General features: G+C 42.7%; 1 protein-coding gene across 1 annotated transcript; it reads left to right on the plus strand.

The window, feature by feature from the left end:
• Positions 1–1,098: 1,098 nt before the first annotated feature.
• LOC130471475 (40S ribosomal protein S24-1-like) lies at positions 1,099–2,099 on the plus strand. The gene is made up of 4 exons (XM_056841637.1): positions 1,099–1,185; positions 1,460–1,630; positions 1,793–1,879; positions 2,067–2,099. Exons 1-4 carry the CDS (start codon positions 1,099–1,101, stop codon positions 2,097–2,099), a joined length of 378 nt encoding a protein of 125 aa, XP_056697615.1.
• The last annotated feature ends 15,706 nt before the right edge of the window (positions 2,100–17,805 follow it).

The raw sequence follows: 17,805 nt of genomic DNA on the forward strand, positions 1-17,805 counted from the left end.
TGCAATGAGTGAGCAGAAATTAGAACGATAGGAATCCATCATGTGAAGATATGTAAACTGACAAAAAGAGTAAGGTACAAAATCTCGAAAAGCCACAGTTGGAAGGTGAATAAAGGTTTTAATATTGAATAGGTTGATTCCGATAATACTTAATAGAGTAATGAAGCCTCTTCTATTATATCACAACAGATGGGATCCTATAGTTCTCCATCAAGAAATTTATGTACTCCATTCAATAGTTGAGCCAATAATAAAGTAAAATTGGAGAGTAAAATTGTACTCACGGGATTAACTCCACATTTCCTAATAGCTGAGCCGATTTGAAGCGTTGAATCATACGCCTCTTTATAACTAAGCCATTCATAAGGACCCGCCTACAAAATTAAAACATAAATTAGGAACAATCAATTACATAACAAAAACTATAATTAAAAAATTATAATTAGAGGATCCCATCTGTAATCAACATTCCATAGGAAATCTCAAAAAATCTAAAAGTATTTGCAAACTATAAATCAAGAACTTACGAAGCTGAGAGCTGAGGAGAAAGATTGAGAATATGTGGACTGGTGCTGTTAGAGAAAAGGGTGTCTCATTAGCTTGTTCCTGGGGGAACTAATCAACTAATTCCCTGAAATATACAAAGAAAATAAGATATATACGGATTAAACAGACCATTTTTACTACTGATCTTTAACATGATAAAAGTATGATGGTACAAATTGTATAGTATTTCAGTAGACATGCGGAAAATGATAAGAACTTCATAGCTGAAGTTACTGAAGCAAACAAACTGTGATTAAACAATAGCTATGTTAATGTGAACTCCCCAACTACTACTACTACCAAAGAGATGTTTATATAACCACCTTTCTCAGCTATTAGTCACAAATTAGCATATATCTACCATCAATACATGCATTGTTTCATAGCTGAGAGACTTCCAAGTTAGCCTTGGGGGTATGAGTCTAATTGGCCCTCTTGTAAAGAAAGGGTAGAAGTGATTTTAGGGACTAAACTCAAATCTGAATTCAATTGCTTGAATGCGAGCTCTGCCGTACTGCAGCAGCTGCTCCAGAGGTCAGAATACACTCAGGAATGCCACTGGCTAGGGGCAGTACATGTCAAAGATATGGCAAGAGCTCAAGTCTTGCTGTACATAGTACAGAGTATGCAGCAGCTACAGTAAATGAGTTGCATGTTTTGACTTGCTATATGGGGTTCAAGCTGTAACTTTTTTTGATGGTGGTTTCATATTCAGTGGTTGTGCAATGGTTTGTCCTTTTGTAGTGTTTCCTGAATTCATTTTTCTCAATTTTCTGATCTCTTTCCTGATTGTTTGCTTGAATTCTTTTGATGATCAAATTTCAAGTGTTCCCCGTCGTACCACCTATTTTTACTACTGTTCTATTTCTCCCTTACAATCTTACAACTTTAATCTTAAATTTCTCTCATAAAGGCAGAATTGAAGGACAAACTAGCTAGCATATATGATGTGAAAGATCCAAATTCTATCTTTGTCTTCAAGTTCCGTACTCACTTTGGAGGAGGTAAATCTATTGAATTCGGTTTGATTTATGATTCTGTTGATAACGCAAAGAAGTTTGAACCAAAGTACAGCCTGATAAGGGTAAGTATGTTGTTCCATTTGTGATATTTATATTTGTAATTCCGTTTGTGATCTTTATATTATAATTCCATTTGTGGTGGCAGTAAATGAGTTGCCTATTTTGACTTGCTGAGTGATATACTCCCCTAAACATCTTTGTGCTCCTATTTTTTCTTGGTGCAGAATGGATTGGCTACCAAGATTGAGAAGTCCAGAAAACAAATGAAAAAAAGGAAGAACATAGCTAAGAAGATCAGTGGTGTTAAGAAGGTAGGAGAATGGACTTGCATTGTTGTTTTGGCTGATGGTTGTGTTTGTCTAACAATATCAGCCAACGATATCAAATGTGGCTGATAGATACTTTTAACTCTTTATTATTAAAGTCTTGTAAATTCTTGGCTTCTAAATTTCTCTATTTTATGTTTTGTTAACTTTGTCACATTTATTTCTCTGGCAGACCAAGGCTGCTGAAGCTGGAAAGAAGAAATGAGGAACTGGTGCTTCCATACCTCCTAACCACAAATTCTATATTATGAAAAGATACACTATATGCATACCAAATCTAGAGTAATGACCTTTCCTCATGCCCTCATTCATACGATGAGCACGGGCCTCGACTTAATCTTGGTAGGCTTCCCAGTGACGAAACCATCCTTAACCAAATTAAGAATATTCTGGCCTAAACAATTCAAACAAACAAAAAACTCCAACCAGCTAACTCGATCATATAGTAAATAAAACACCATTCACATGGCATATACATCAACAAAATCATCAGACATGAAATCAAGAGAATATCAACTTTCTTATTTGAATAACAACGGGGTTCATGAATCTACCACAGGATCAAAATTATTAGGATGCACGCAATTAACTGTATAATTGCATCAGAAGGCTGAATATATACCTGATGCAGACATAATCCTTCTTCCCTTCCAATTTGAATAAATTAAATAAGTAAAAATCCCAAATAGCAACGAAACAAGCATTTAATTAACTAATCCAATTTTCAACCAGCAACACTTCATAAAATTGGTATAAATTAAGAAAAAAACCATGGAATTTACCGGAATTACATTGATGCAAGAAATTGACGGCGAGATCTGAAATCGAACTTCTATACATTGATCCAATGGGCTAAATCAACCCCTATATCCAGTTTCATAGGACAAAATCCTTGCAAGTAGAAAAGAGATGAAATCATGGTAGTTCCAATTCACTCATGCTCGCCGCTTTTCTCATCTTTGGTTTCTACCCTGACTCGAACTGAATCGAAAACTGGTTCGTCGAAATCAACTGCATCTTTGGTGAGAAAGAAATATGAATTTAAGAATCGAAAAACTTTAGGCGAGTTAAAATTAGGGTTTCGGACTTCTATGTTGGAGGTGAGTGAAACTTGAACTGATGTTCACAAATTGAAAGCGGCGCTGAAGAGTGAAGAGTTCATAAATAAGGTAGATATAACGACAGACAATTTCCTTTGAATATTTTAACTTTATTTTTTCTATAATAATAACGACAAGCTTCAGTTAGTCATCGCAGTAGAGTAGCGCGCTATTGCTTATAACGACGGAATGTTGATTACTTCGTTAATATGTTGTCGTTAAATCTACAATTTCTAGTAGTGGTAGGATCATTTCACCCTTCGGCTATTTTGATTACCTAGAAGCACGAGTATTTCCTTCACTATCCCCAGTGGAGTCTGTAGACACCTACTTTTGTCCCCGTTCCCGCAAGGGAAAGGTTCGATGATGAAAGCATAAAAACTCCACTTGACAACGCATCTCCTATAAAATAAACGAATCTCGATTCCCCATTTCATTTCACCCGAAACCTGCTTTTTATGGAAACCTGCTAAAAATAGTAACTGCCGTAAAAGGTAGCTTCTAAAAGTGGCAAATCATAAAAGATAGAAACCTGTCAGAATTAGGTGTTGCATTCCAACATAAATCCTAAATGAATAGAAAACTGCGAGAATCCTATTCCTAATAGGATTCGGAAATAAGAGTTACGTATTATTAAAATCCTAACGAGCTTAGAGTTCGTAACGGGCCCAGACGCATTCCGTCATAAAATTTATACGCGCTAAAAGACTCGAATTAATCTCAAACTCTACGGATTTTAGGAATCCGAATCTGACTAAACAAAACTGCCCAGACCCTATTTTCAACGCCTGGCTCTGGGCGCCGAAATCCTCGGCGCCCAGGCCTCGGCGCTGAAAATACCTAGGTACGTCTCTTTTCCTAATTCTTTGTGGATTAGAACTCTGCAATTCTATCTTTCCACGAACTCTTCCCTATAAATAGACCCCTAGTTTTGACGTGAAACAACACACAACAACACATAATTATATTGTGAGTATTGACTCCAACCCTTAGCCTAAGCCTCTCGCTGCGAAACTGTTCACGCGTTCTGTCGCAATCGATCCATAAATCGAACAGAACGTATCCTGTCCCATAATTAAGATTCGTTAAATAAAAAGGAGAAATAGCAAAGTCAAAGTGGTTAGTTTTCTGAGAACCGTGACGCACCTCTCAAGGGTGCGTCGTAATGTGTCCCTTTTCGATGATTTAACTGCTTTCCTCGCCCTTTTTATGAACTGTTAAACTAACCTAATTTGAATGTTCTATCACGCCTAACAAATATAATATTTTTGGGAAATCGGATTATCATGCTAGGTCCCTTAATGTTATTTAAATCAGATAATCACGATCGAATTAGTATTATATGTTGCATATTGCTAAAATCAACTCAGATTAGTTTAATAGTTAACGCATGTCCCTTCAATTATTTATGCTGAGCTAGTAAGGATATCATGCCTCTGGAGTTATCGACGAGCGAATTACTCCTCTCGGTAGTTACAGTCCCCCGAACCCTCAATCTCTACCTTGCGGGTGTATATTGAGAGATCCCCACACCAGGGATCACAAGGGAACCTACGACCGTCGTGGTCAAACATAATTGCACTCCCTTTATGTCACGATAACCGGGTTTTGTCAGTTTTTCTCATTGTCGTTAAAAACTGAATGGCGACTCCTATATTACTAGTCAATTGGGTGTAAACTCAAAGGGAATCCAATTACACTTGATTGAATAAAAAGAATCGTCACACCCACGAGGGACAAGGTCACGCATTAGCCTCGCGCTTTTTCGACCCCCTCACAGTGGCGACTCCACTGGGGATAGTGAAGGAAATACTCGTGCTTGTAGGTAATCAAAATAGCCGAAGAGTGAAACGATCCCACCCCGCGTTTATTTCCCCATCAAGTTGGGACGACCTGAAAATCAGCATATTAATGTGAACGGGCAGAACATCATAACGAATCTCGGCTCCCTCGGGAGTTGGGACTAAGGATACCTTTTTTCGCCAATAGGGGGGTGCATACGCCGCGCATGTTTCCCACTCGGTACTTGTGCAGGTAATACACCTATCCCGAACCCAATCGCTCGCCCATTAGGTCCCTCTCGCCTGCATGCCCCCTTGGCTTGCACTTGCGGGTTGGCCTCTTGAGCGAAATTCGTCTGTTGAAGACACTACCTCGACCGGGGCATGTGTTGGATCTACGATAGAAGCGGTACCCAGCCAGGCGCAAATAAACTACCCATAGAAGCCTATCATAAACTACGTGGCATATTTAATTTCCAAATCCATGTTTGTAATGTAGTTATGTGTAGCGAAGTATGTGATTGTGTGACAAACTATCCTAGAAAACCAACGACCTAAAAAAAAAACTGCCCAAACATTCATAGACTAATTTGCCAAAGAGTTATACGGAAACGCGTGTTCCGCAAACCCGAATGATCGCCACAAAATAAGCGACGCTCGGGATGGCCCGTAACGAATCCCACAAACGCTGTTACGCGTAAAGGACGTTATTAGGCAAGCACGCAAGTCGAAGTCGCATAAACAGAAGACAGAAAACGAGAACCAGCCAGGGATGCATTTTCAACGCCCCTGGCTGGGCGCCAGAATTTCTCACGCCCCTAGCTTGGCGCTGAAATTGCTGCTTGGCCGTCTGGTCATGCGCAGCAGCTTCGGTGCCCGCACGAAAGGAAAATACGTAGCAAAAAAATATTCATAAAAAAGAATTGCTACGAGGGCGTAAGAAAAGCACTCGATTTCAGAAGCGACTCGCGAAAAATTAATAACTCTTTGCGTCGTTGTTAGGCCTCCTACGACGGCAATGCTCGACACTAAAAGTCGACCATGCAAAGAATCATGAATGTCACACGGGCAGAGATTTTAAAAAACATAAAGAGTTCAAAGTGCACACATAACAGTCGAAATATACTAGTCCGACTTAAGGGTAGTCATAGAATGCCTAAAAAACCGACTCACGAAACAAACTAATGTGTCTCCTACTCCACAACAATAATGCAGGGCCCCTGAGTACTTGCCCGTGATAGCCATCAAGAAACGCGATGGAAGAAGCATATCCCGAACATCTGTACCTAGAGGTCGCACAAACCCAAGAGATGCATGCTCTGCGACACGACCCTTTACGTTCTCAAAGGCCACTCGCCCCAAAGAACCATGCTGTGCCAAAAACGCTCCCCAACTCACATGCTTTCGGGCTATTGTTTGGGTTAGAAAAGAAAAGAGCGAAAAAAGAAACAGAAATTATGGCACTAGCTCTCCAAGATGAAGTGTTCGATCCTACTAAATTGATCGCTCCATCACCCTCAAAAGATGACCAAATCCAACGAGGGTGGCGCAAGACTTTCAAGTGGACTAATGCTCGTGGGATGAAGTTCAAGATATCTGCGGGAGAGGGTCCGATGTACAAAGAATTAGAGTCTGAATCCGAGTCTGACTCCGAGTCCGAACCTAGCAAAATTGTAACCCCTCCCAAAAATAGTTTAGACCCGGAAATCTCTACTCCGGGAGATCTTTTTGATGTAATGCTTCATGACTTTAATAAGATAAACAACACTTTTGAGTATGTGCCGCTTAAAAATCAGAGTAATAATGTAGAATGTCTCGCCACTAATGAGCACGAAAAAGAGCCAGAAGAGGAATTTACCGAACTAATAAAAGCTGTAAGTGAACAAGAACTCAAAACTCCTATAATTGAGGACACAGAATCGGTAAATATTGGAACAGAAGAAAATCCTAAATTTATTAAAATTGGCATCACCTTAACTCCCACTGAGAAGGCCGATCTAATCTCCACTTTGCGGGAATTCGAGGGTGTCTTTGCTTGGTCCTACAAAGACATGCCAGGAATAGATCGAGAAATTGCTGAGCATAAAATTCCGCTAGATCCCAAAATGACGCCAGTAAAACAAAAGCTACGGCGGCTCAAACCAGAGATAGCCTTGAAAGTAAAAGAAGAAGTCACTAAACAATTAGACGCCGGCTTTATAAAAGTCTCCAACTACCCAGAATGGGTGGCCAATATTGTCCCCGTAGCTAAAAAAGATGGACGAGTGTGAATGTGCGTAGACTTTCGAGACCTCAACAAAGCCAGTCCTAAGGATGACTTCCCTCTACCTCACATTGACATACTAGTAGACAACACCGCAGAACACGCGCTCCTCTCCTTTATGGATGGGTACGCCGGATATAACCAAATACTCATGGCAGAAGAAGACATGGAAAAAACAACTTTCATTACCCCTTTGGGAACATATTGTTACACTGTAATGCCTTTTGGTTTGAAAAACGCGGGGGCCACCTATCAAAGAACAGCCACCACGTTACTCCATGACATGATACATAAAGAAATTGAGGTCTATGTGGACGACATGATCGTCAAATCTAAAGACCGGCGCGGTCACCTCCCGGCACTTAAAAAGTTCTTCACCCGAATCTTGAAATATAACATGAGACTAAATCCACAAAAATGTGTGTTCGGGGTAACCTCGGGAAAATTGCTAGGATATGTTATTAGTACGCGAGGAATCGAGATTGACCCATCTAAGATCAAAGCCATTACCGAAATGCCCCCACCAAAAACTGAAAAACAGATAAGGGGCTTCCTAGGAAAGCTGCAATACATTAGTAGGTTCATTTCCAAGCTTACTATGACTTGTGAGCCAATATTCAAAAAATTAAGAAAAGAAGAAAAGGAGAATGGGATGAACAATGCCAAACTGCCTTCGATAAAATCAAAGAATACCTAAGCAAGCCACCCGTCCTCTCCCCGCCTTTGCCTGGAATCCCTTTACGCCTATACCTAACCGTCACGGATACTGCAGCAGGAGCTATGCTCTCACAGTGTGTACATGGATCCGAGCGAGCCATTTACTACTTGAGCAAGAAGTTCATACAGTACGAGACGAGATACACAGAACTAGAGAAAACCTGTCTCGCCCTCGTCTGGGCATCCAAAAAACTCAGACATTACCTATTGGCCCACACTGTTCATATAGTTTCACAACTAGATCCCTTAAAATACATGTTCGAAAAGCCCGCCCTAAGTGGTCGCCTGTCCAGGTGGCTAGTCATGCTCTCAGAATTCGACCTAAAATTCATGCCGAAAAAAACGATCAAAGGAAGAGCGGTAGCCGAATTCCTGGCCGAGCATGCCACGAATGAGGAAACCACGGAAGCTTACCTCCTCCCCGACGAGGAACTTCTGATGATACGAGACGACTATTGGACACTGTACTTCGATGGCGCGTCCAACCAAAAAGGATGCGGCGTCGGAGTTCTCCTAGTCAGTCCCGAAGGAGCCCATGTACCAATTTCCGTCAAACTTGACTTCGAGGCCACAAACAATGCCGCCGAATACGAGGCCTGCATAGTTGGGCTAGAGGCCGCAGTTAGCCTCGGAGTCAAACACCTGCAAGTCTTCGGGGATTCTTCCCTAATAATCAACCATATATCCAAAAGATGGAAGGTCCGAAGCACTAGTCTCTCAAAATATCAAGCTCACTTGGACCAAATAGTCGAGAAATTTGAAAAAATCGAGTATACGTACTTGCCAAGAGACGACAACCAATTCGCGGATGCACTAGCGAAGCTAGCTTCAATGCTCAACATCCCGAATGAATGGGACGGAATGACCCTTCGGGTCGAGCGAAAGAAAGAGCCGGCTTATTGTTGTGCCATAGACTCCGAACCTGAAAACACCGAAGAAGAACCATGGTACACGGACATCCTTAGTTACAAAACAAGTGGGGAATTCCCCCCAAACACTTCCCCGCGAGCACAAAAGGCCCTACGCCTCCTCGCTTCACAATATAGCATAATTCTGGGAGAACTGTACAAATACACGCCGAATAAAATCAAATTACTTTGTGTCCATCAAAACCAAGCCCAAAGACTAATGGAAGAATACCATAACGGCGTGTGCGGACCCCATATGAACGGAAAAATGCTCTCCCGAAAAATATCCCGCTCAGGGTACTATTGGACCACTATGGAAACCGATTGCCATCACTTTGTAAAAACTTGCCCAAAATGCCAAATCTTCAGTAACCTTAACCATTTGCCTCCCTCAGAACTATACACCTTCACTTCTCCATGGCCCTTTTCCACCTGGGGTATAGATATAATCGGCAAGATAACACCAACAGGCGTGGGGGGACACGAGTACGTTTTAGTCGCAATTGATTACTTCACTAAATGGGTAGAGGCACTCTCCTATTCGAAATTAACAGCCAAACATGTCGCTCGATTCCTAGAGAAGAACATATTCTGTCGATACGGGGTTCCACATGAAATCATTAGCGAACAAGGTTCCCACTTCAGGGCCGAAGTCCAAGACCTGCTCAAAAAATATCATGTCAAACACCATAAATCCTCTCCCTACAGGCCGCAAATGAACGGCGCGGTAGAGGCGGCCAACAAAAATATTAAAGTCATAATCGAAAAAATGGCCGAAAATTATAAGGATTGGCCCAATAAATTACACTTCGCATTATGGGGCTATCGAACCTCAATCCGCACCTCCATTGGAGTAACACCCTACTCCTTGGTATACGGAATGGAAGCAGTCCAACCGGTCGAGTTGGAGATTCCCTCCCTCCGGATCGTCCTAGAAAGCAAGCTACCCGAAGCTGATTGGGTTCAAGCTAGGTACGACGAACTCGTCCTTTTAGACGAACGGAGGTTGAGAGCTCTACATCACGTGCAAGTGTATCAAAAGCGCATCGCAAGGCAATTCAACAAAAGAGTCAAACCTCGAAACATCAAAGAAGGCGATTTTGTTTTAAAAGAAGTCCGCGCACCTACTACGGACCCTCGAGGAAAATTCCGGCCTAACTGGACAGGACCATATTTTGTAAAGACCATCCTACCTGGCGGAGCAGTCCAACTAGCCGACATAGATGGAGCGGAATTCGCTAACCTCACGAACTTAGACCAATTGAAAAAGTACTATATTTAATAAAATTGAGTCCGGAGTTAAGGCATCTAATAAAACATATTAAGACTCATAAGCAAACATTCCGCGCATTACTTTAAACAAACGGCATAAAACTCGATAAAGTAGAAAAAGCGAAGGACAAAACTTCAACGCCCAGGACTGGGCGCTGTTATTTCTCACGCCCAGCCCTGGGCGCCGATATTTCCTTCGCCCTAAAACGGGCGTCGTTCTCTCTTGCCACCTACCCTCCCGTTTCTACAAAGTGTTCGTACTCCTTTTTCTAACCCTCAAAAGAACCACGAACACTTGGGGGGGGGGGAAGCAGACGTGTAATGAACACCCTTTCAAAAAGTTTTTTTTTAAAAAGCTAGAACTACGCGCGACCTGATTCTGACAAGATACGTAGGCAATCCTTCTCAAGGATTCGGTCCAATAAAATAGTAAAAAATAATAAGGTCATGCAACGCATCAAGAAGAAAAGATGTTGCAAAGGGCACTCTACCCTAACCTATGCACGGGCAAGACCAAATAAAATGAAAAAGCCACAAGAGTTCCCAGGAACAAGCCCAACAAAGGAGTATGACACGAGTCGGCAAAAAACAAAAAAATAGTGAACATGCATATGTAATACCCCAAGTAGTCGGTTAGTCTAAAAATATATGTGCACTCTTATATGAACTTATTATTTTTATGAAAGTCTTTTCCTTTTCGAAATTCGTCGTTGGTTTAGGAAGCTAATATTGCTATAATATGTTAAAACAAAGCCCACGGAAGGCTCAAAACATTCTTGCACCAAAAATCGCAAAAAAATATATATATATATACATGCGGAACACAAGAATGAAAATGTACAAAACAGGAGGTAAGCCTAAGACTCGTCATCGGCTCCATGTCTCCAAGCCTCGCCGGTCCATCCACTCCACTGCCCGTGGTATGAGGGCCCCCAGCCAGAGTCACCCCAAAAATGAGGTTGTGACTGCAACTCGGGGCTAGGCTCTCGAGCCACCGACACGGAACGCCGCCTACGCTCCGGCTCGGACCTCTCCCCGGAAGAACTCACCCCCGCGTCAGAACGGCGATGTCGTAAGGGCGAGTGCCGTACCCTCTCTCTCTCACGACGACCGTGCCCCCCGCCCGAGGGACCCGTGTCGTCGGCCCCGGCACGTCCAACAGCCGTCTGCAAAATAAAAAGAAGAGACAAAAAGAGAGTGAATAACCGAAAGCCAAACAAAAGGTACAGATCAAAAAAAGAGAGAAAGAGGGCACATTACCCGAGTAAAGTGGGGGCTCCTGCAAGAAAGTGCAGACCGAGCTCGAACCAACGCGGACTTCAACCGGTTGATCACCCCCACCATCGCATTGGCCGTACGGGCCGGAACCTGAAACAAGAATGTCAGTAAAAAAGAAAGAAAAAATATAAGGAGAGTACACAAATAAAGGGTGCATACCGCCTCTACTCCCTCAGGGAGCGGAGCATGGAAAACCCGGTCTTCCGGGAAAGTCTCCACTATCTCGGATCCACTCTCTCCGGTATACGAGATCCGAGCATCGGGAAGCACCCATCCCCCCAACGACGGGTCAGGACCCTCCTGCACAAAACACAGTAGGCATAAACACATGGGCACGAGCATGAAAACACTAAAATCAATACAAAGAGAGGAGGCAACTTACAGCGCCAGGCTCCGGGAGACGAAGAGAATCCTGGATAAACTGGTAATAGCTAGCTCCCTCTATCACCAACTCCGTCGCCGGCACGCCAGTCCTCGAGTGGACCCTCCACGACTCGCCTATCGAGCGAGTAGACAGCATGGTCGAGGGCGGAGGCCTGGGCACCGAAAAAGCCCCGACCGTCTGCATACGTACCCGCTCTCCCAGGTACCAGATAGGGTCCCGGCGGCCAACGAACAAGACCCGCATCTGGCTCAGGGCATAACTATCCCTGACCGAAGCATGGGTACCCCTAAAAGAGAGCCATGGGGACCAAACCACCTGTTTTTGTACAAACGCAGTCAGATCTCGCACATAAAAAATAATATAAAAGAATGACGAAATACGAGATAGAGGATAAGATTCTGTACATGCTCGGGGTTCCCGTCCCGGATAAGATCCCACACGGTATCGGGCGGTGGACGCACTGTCAGCTTCTTCTTCCAACCCCAACGGCGACCGGCAGGGAACTCCAAAGGCCTCTGCCCCTTTCGGGGGGCCAGCCAAGGTAAGTGCTCAAAGGCCCACAACTGCATTAAGAAAAGGACAATAAAACATTAAAAAAGAGGCCCGGTAAAAGCGGGAAAACAAAAGAAAGTCTAGGCACATACCTCGATCAAGCGCGGCACTCCCGCTAATGTAATCACAAAGTGACGTCTACTCGGGTCCGAGTCGCGCACCGACAAACTCATCTGGCCGACAAGCGTCGCATAGCCCAAATCGCCCCAGCGATGGTCACCCAGTGTAGACACGTCCTCTACCATGCCGATCCACCTCGGGTCAAAGGTGTCAGTCGGACCCGATAGAAAAGTGGAAGTAATAAAATGGAGGTAGAACAGCCGAGCCTGTCCCAAAGACGACTCCTCTACCCCATGCTCCAGAGCCCACATCAGGTCAGCGAAAGGTATCCCACGGGGCTGGTACGAAGGTAACCTACTACCCATCCACGAGCCCAGGAGCCTGGTACCCTCAGCAACAGTCGGCGATGGGCCGTCCGACCTTAGACGAACGGGGTTCCCTGTAAAGGTCAAACCCGTCAAAGCTGTGTAGTCCTTAGGAGTGATCGTCATCTCGCCCCAAGGAAAATGGAAGGTGTTGGTGGTATCCCACCACCACCTCATAAACGACCGCAGGAAGGACGGGGAGATGTTAAGCCGCAGTATCTCCCAGAAGGTCTCAACCACCGGAAACAGTGAGCTCGCCCTCACCAAGGCCTGGGCGTCCGAACTCAGATAGCTAAAAACGGTCTCACTCGTCGCGGCGCCATAGCCGCGAACCGTAGTCTCTCTCCTCGCGTGAAGGCGGGAAGTCACATGGTGCTCTAGGTCGTAGTGCAGATCACGACCATCGTAAAGCTCAGGGTGTTAGGTTATGATACATATGACAATTCATAAATCATGCGGAAACAACCATTAAGCCAGGAATACATATTATTTACACATAATCATATAGCATAGTTTAGAAGCATACTCTTTGTTGCGTGCCTTCCCTAGCTGCGCCCGAACCGAACAAGAACAAGTCTTTAGGACTCCAAGTGTCGTCCCTCCGTAGATAGTCCACAGCACGTCCGGATCCGCCTTAAGATTGACCAACTAGAATCGCCCTTAAGGTACTAATAATTTCGGCACTTTTAGGCAAGGTATGTGACTGAATTTTTCTCTCAAAAACTCACTTTGAATACTTGAAAAACTCGTTATAAATTGTGAACCCAGGCCACATATTTATAGGGGTATGGAAAGAGAATTGGAATCCTACTAGGATACGAATTAATTAAATTAGAATCCTAGTGGAACTCTTATTTAATTAATTTATCTTTTAGGATTAGGAATTTAATCATTAAACGAATTCTATACGCTTTAGGATTCGAGTAACACACTTCGAGTAATACGCTAGCACCGCACGCAGGCCTTGCGGCCCACGCACAGCGCCAGCCCACTCGTCGCAGCCCCGTGCGCGCGCCCAAGCTTCGGCTGGGCCTGGCTTTTGCGCTGGGCCTGGTCGCATGCTTGGCGTGTGGTTGTTGCGCTTGGCTTGCTGGGCGATGGCTCGGCTTCGTGCTGGGCCTTCGTCTGGCAGGCCTCGTCCGATGCTAATTCGTACGATACGCTTCCGATTAATTTCCCGATTCCGGAATTCATTTCCGATACGAACAATATTCAATATTTCCGATTCCGGAATCAATTTCCGTTTCGAACAAATATTTAATATTTCCGTTTCCGTAATTATTTTCCGATTCCGATAATATTTCCGATTCTGACAATATTTCCGTTTCCGACAATATTTCCGATTCCGGAGTATTCATTTCTTGCCTGTGACGATCTCAGCTCCCACTGAAACCAAGATCCGTCGATTCCGAATATCCATAGATGGAGTATTTAATGCCATTAAATACTTGATCCGTTTACGTACTATTTGTGTGACCCTACGGGTTCAGCCAAGAGTAAGCTGTGGATTAATATCATTAATTCCACTTGAACTGAAGCGGCCTCTAGCTAGGCATTCAGCTCACTTGATCTCACTGAATTATTAACTTGTTAATTAATACTGAACCGCATTTATTAGACTTAACATTGAATGCATACTTGGACCAAGGGCATTATTTCCTTCAGTCTCCCACTTGTCCTTAGGGACAAGTGTGCATTTCCTAATTCCTTTGTCGCTCGATGCTTGCTCTTGAACATAAGGTAAGAGTTGTCATCCTTATTATGTTTAGAGGTGTTTCTCGGTTTCAGAGTTCAACTGATCAAATAAACAGATAATCATAGCCTATGATTCATCCGAGCACGGCCATGCATTTCACAGTTTCTAGCTCTCCGAGTGGCCTTGTACAACTTTTAAGCATCTCATCCCGATTTATGGGAGGACAATCCCAATCTTGCGATCTTGAGATTAGACTTCGTTTGATAGGTGATTACCTGAGCGTTGCCTTTATAGCCTCCTTTTACGGTGCGACGGTTGGTCAACGTCAAAGCAACCAGTTCTCAAACAAATAATCTCAAATCACTCAGGTATTGAGGATTTAGTGTCTAATAATTTTAATGAAATTTACTTATGAAAGATTTTCATCTCTTACAGTAAAGTTTCATAGGTCTTGTCCGATACTAGTCTTCCCACAGTAAGTATCTATGCAAATGATTATGACATTGCCATGTCCATATAGTTCAAGAAACAGAACTACTAGTCATCTTGCATTCTAGTCGTCTAACGTTTTCTATGCGTCCAATTTCATAGAAAACTCCGACTAGGGACCATTTTCAACCTTTGACATTCAAGTTCACTTGATAGACATTTCTTAGTCACAGGACTGGTCCTGACAGTCTATCTTGAATATATCGTCAAATTGAAGGGACTCATCATTTAATAAACCACAAATTAAATGGAAAAATGAATTCTTTTCATTTATTGTGAATGATTAACCAATAATGTTTTACAAAGATTTAAACTCTAAAACTTTAAAACATTAAATAGGGTCATCAAAGCCATTCTCCAATATGCTTGATTCCCATAGCTGCAGTGTGCGAGTTGTGCTTCGCCTGCGGCAGAGGTTTAGTCAATGGATCTGATATGTTGTCATCAGTTCCAATCTTGTTTATCTCGACTCCTTTTCTTTTAACGAACTCTCGTAGAAGGTGAAATCTACGAAGTACATGCTTGACTCTCTGGTGGTGACTAGGCTCCTTTGCCTGTGTAATAGCTCCGTTATTATCACAATACAGGGCTATTGGTCCTTTAATAGAGGGGACTACACCAAGTTCACCTATGAACTTCCTTAGCCATATAGCTTCTTTTGCTGCTTCATGTGCAGCAATGTACTCCGCTTCAGTTGTAGAATCCGCAATGGTGCTTTGCTTAGCACTTTTCCAGCTTACTGCACCCCCGTTGAGGCAGAAGACAAACCCAGACTGTGATCTGAAATCATCTTTGTCGGTTTGGAAACTTGCGTCCGTATAGCCTTTAACAATTAATTCTTCATCTCCACCATAGACCAGGAAGTCATCTTTGTGCCTTTTCAGGTACTTCAGAATATTCTTGGCAGCAATCCAATGCGCCTCTCCTGGGTCTGACTGGTATCTGCTTGTAGCACTGAGTGTATACGCAACATCCGGGCGTGTACATATCATAGCATACATTATTGAACCAATCAATGATGCATATGGAATCCCATTCATTTGTCTACGCTCATCAAGTGTTTTTGGGCACTGATTCTTGCTTAGAGTCATTCCATGAGACATGGGTAGGTAGCCTCGCTTGGAGTCCGCCATCTTAAACCTATCAAGCACTTTATTGATATAAGTGCTTTGACTAAGTCCAATCATCCTTTTAGATCTATCTCTGTAAATCTTGATGCCCAATATGTACTGTGCTTCTCCTAGATCTTTCATCGAAAAACATTTCCCAAGCCAAATCTTGACAGAGTTCAACATAGGAATGTCATTTTCGATAAGTAATATGTCGTCAACATATAATACTAGGAAAGCAATTTTTGCGATCTACGCGGGGTAACATTTCTAGATTGACCATGATTCTCACCAGATTCTTCTAAAGATCTCTGAGTTTCATCCTGAATGTCATCTTGAGCATTCTCTAGAGTTTGTTGTTCGACTCGAATTTCTTTGAGGTCTACTTTTCTCCCACTTGTCATTTTGGAAATGTGATCTTTCTCCAAAAAGACACCATCTCGAGCAACAAACACTTTGTTCTCAGATGTATTGTAGAAGTAATACCCCTTTGTTTCCTTTGGATAGCCCACAAGGATACATTTGTCAGATTTTGGATGAAGTTTGTCTGAAATTAATCGTTTGACGTATACTTCACATCCCCAAATCTTTAGAAAAGACACATTTGGAGGCTTTCCAAACCATAATTCGTATGGAGTTTTTTTGATAGCTTTAGACGGAGCTCTATTTATAGTGAGTGCAGCTGTATTTAGTGCATGTCCACAAAATTCTAATGGAAGTTTGGCCTGACCCATCATTGACCTGACCATGTCTAGCAAGGTTCTGTTCCTCCGTTCTGACACACCGTTCCATTGTGGTGTTCCAGGAGGAGTCAATTCTGATAGAATTCCACATTCTTTCAGATGGTCATCAAATTCATAGCTCAGATATTCACCGCCTCTATCAGACCGCAGTGCCTTAATCTTCTTGCCTAATTGATTCTCTACTTCACTCTGAAATTCCTTGAATTTGTCAAAGGATTCAGACTTATGCTTCATTAGGTAGACATAACCATATCTACTGAAGTCATCAGTGAAAGTGATAAAGTAGCTGAAACCACCTCTAGCATTTGTACTCATTGGTCCACATACATCTGTATGGATTAAACCCAATAGTTCATTTGCTCTTTCTCCAACTTTAGAGAAAGGTTGCTTTGTCATTTTGCCAAGTAAACATGATTCGCATTTACCATAATCCTCTAAGTCAAATGGTTCTAGAATTCCTTCCTTTTGAAGTCTTTCTAAGCGTTTCAAGTTTATATGGCCTAATCGACAATGCCACAGATAGGTGAGATCTGAATCATCCTTTTTGGCCTTTTTGGTATTTATGTTATATACTTGTTTGTCGTGATCTAATAAATAAAGTCCATTGACTAATCTAGCAGATCCATAAAACATCTCTTTAAAATAAAACGAACAACTATTGTCTTTTATTAAAAAGGAAAATCCCTTAGCATCTAAGCAAGAAACTGAAATGATGTTTTTAGTAAGACTTGGAACATGGAAACATTCTTCCAGTTCCAAAACTAGCCCGGAGGGCAACGACAAATAGTAAGTTCCTACAGCTAATGCAGCAATCCGTGCTCCATTTCCCACTCGTAGGTCGACTTCACCCTTGCTTAACTTTCTACTTCTTCTTAGTCCCTGTGGATTGGAACATAAGTGTGAGCCACAACCTGTATCTAATACCCAAGAAGTTGAATTAGCAAGTATACAGTCTATAACGAAAATACCTGAAGATGGAACGACTGTTCCGTTCTTCTGATCTTCCTTTAGCTTTGGACATTTTCTTTTGTAATGGCCTATTCCATCACAATAAAGACAGCTTGATGTGGACTTGTCCTGCTTTGATTTAGCATTGCCCTTGGACTTTCCACCTTTCTTGAACGGTCTCCTTCTAGCCTTGAGTAAATCTTTGGCTTCACAGTCCAGTATTATTTCAGCCTTTCTGACAAGGT

The sequence above is a fragment of the Spinacia oleracea genome, chromosome 4, assembly GCF_020520425.1.
Source record: "Spinacia oleracea cultivar Varoflay chromosome 4, BTI_SOV_V1, whole genome shotgun sequence".
In the NCBI taxonomy this organism is placed as follows: domain Eukaryota; kingdom Viridiplantae; phylum Streptophyta; class Magnoliopsida; order Caryophyllales; family Amaranthaceae; genus Spinacia; species Spinacia oleracea.

What these genes read in the sequence shown, in the direction of transcription:
- LOC130471475 (XM_056841637.1), top strand. Translation starts at nt 1,099, where the DNA reads ATGCCACTGGCTAGGGGCAGTACATGTCAAAGATATGGCAAGAGCTCA. An exon ending in CAGAGTATGCAGCAGCTACA is followed by an intron (nt 1,186 to 1,459) that starts GTAAATGAGTTG and finishes TCTCTCATAAAG; the next exon opens with GCAGAATTGAAGGACAAACT. An exon ending in CAAAGTACAGCCTGATAAGG is followed by an intron (nt 1,631 to 1,792) that starts GTAAGTATGTTG and finishes TTCTTGGTGCAG; the next exon opens with AATGGATTGGCTACCAAGAT.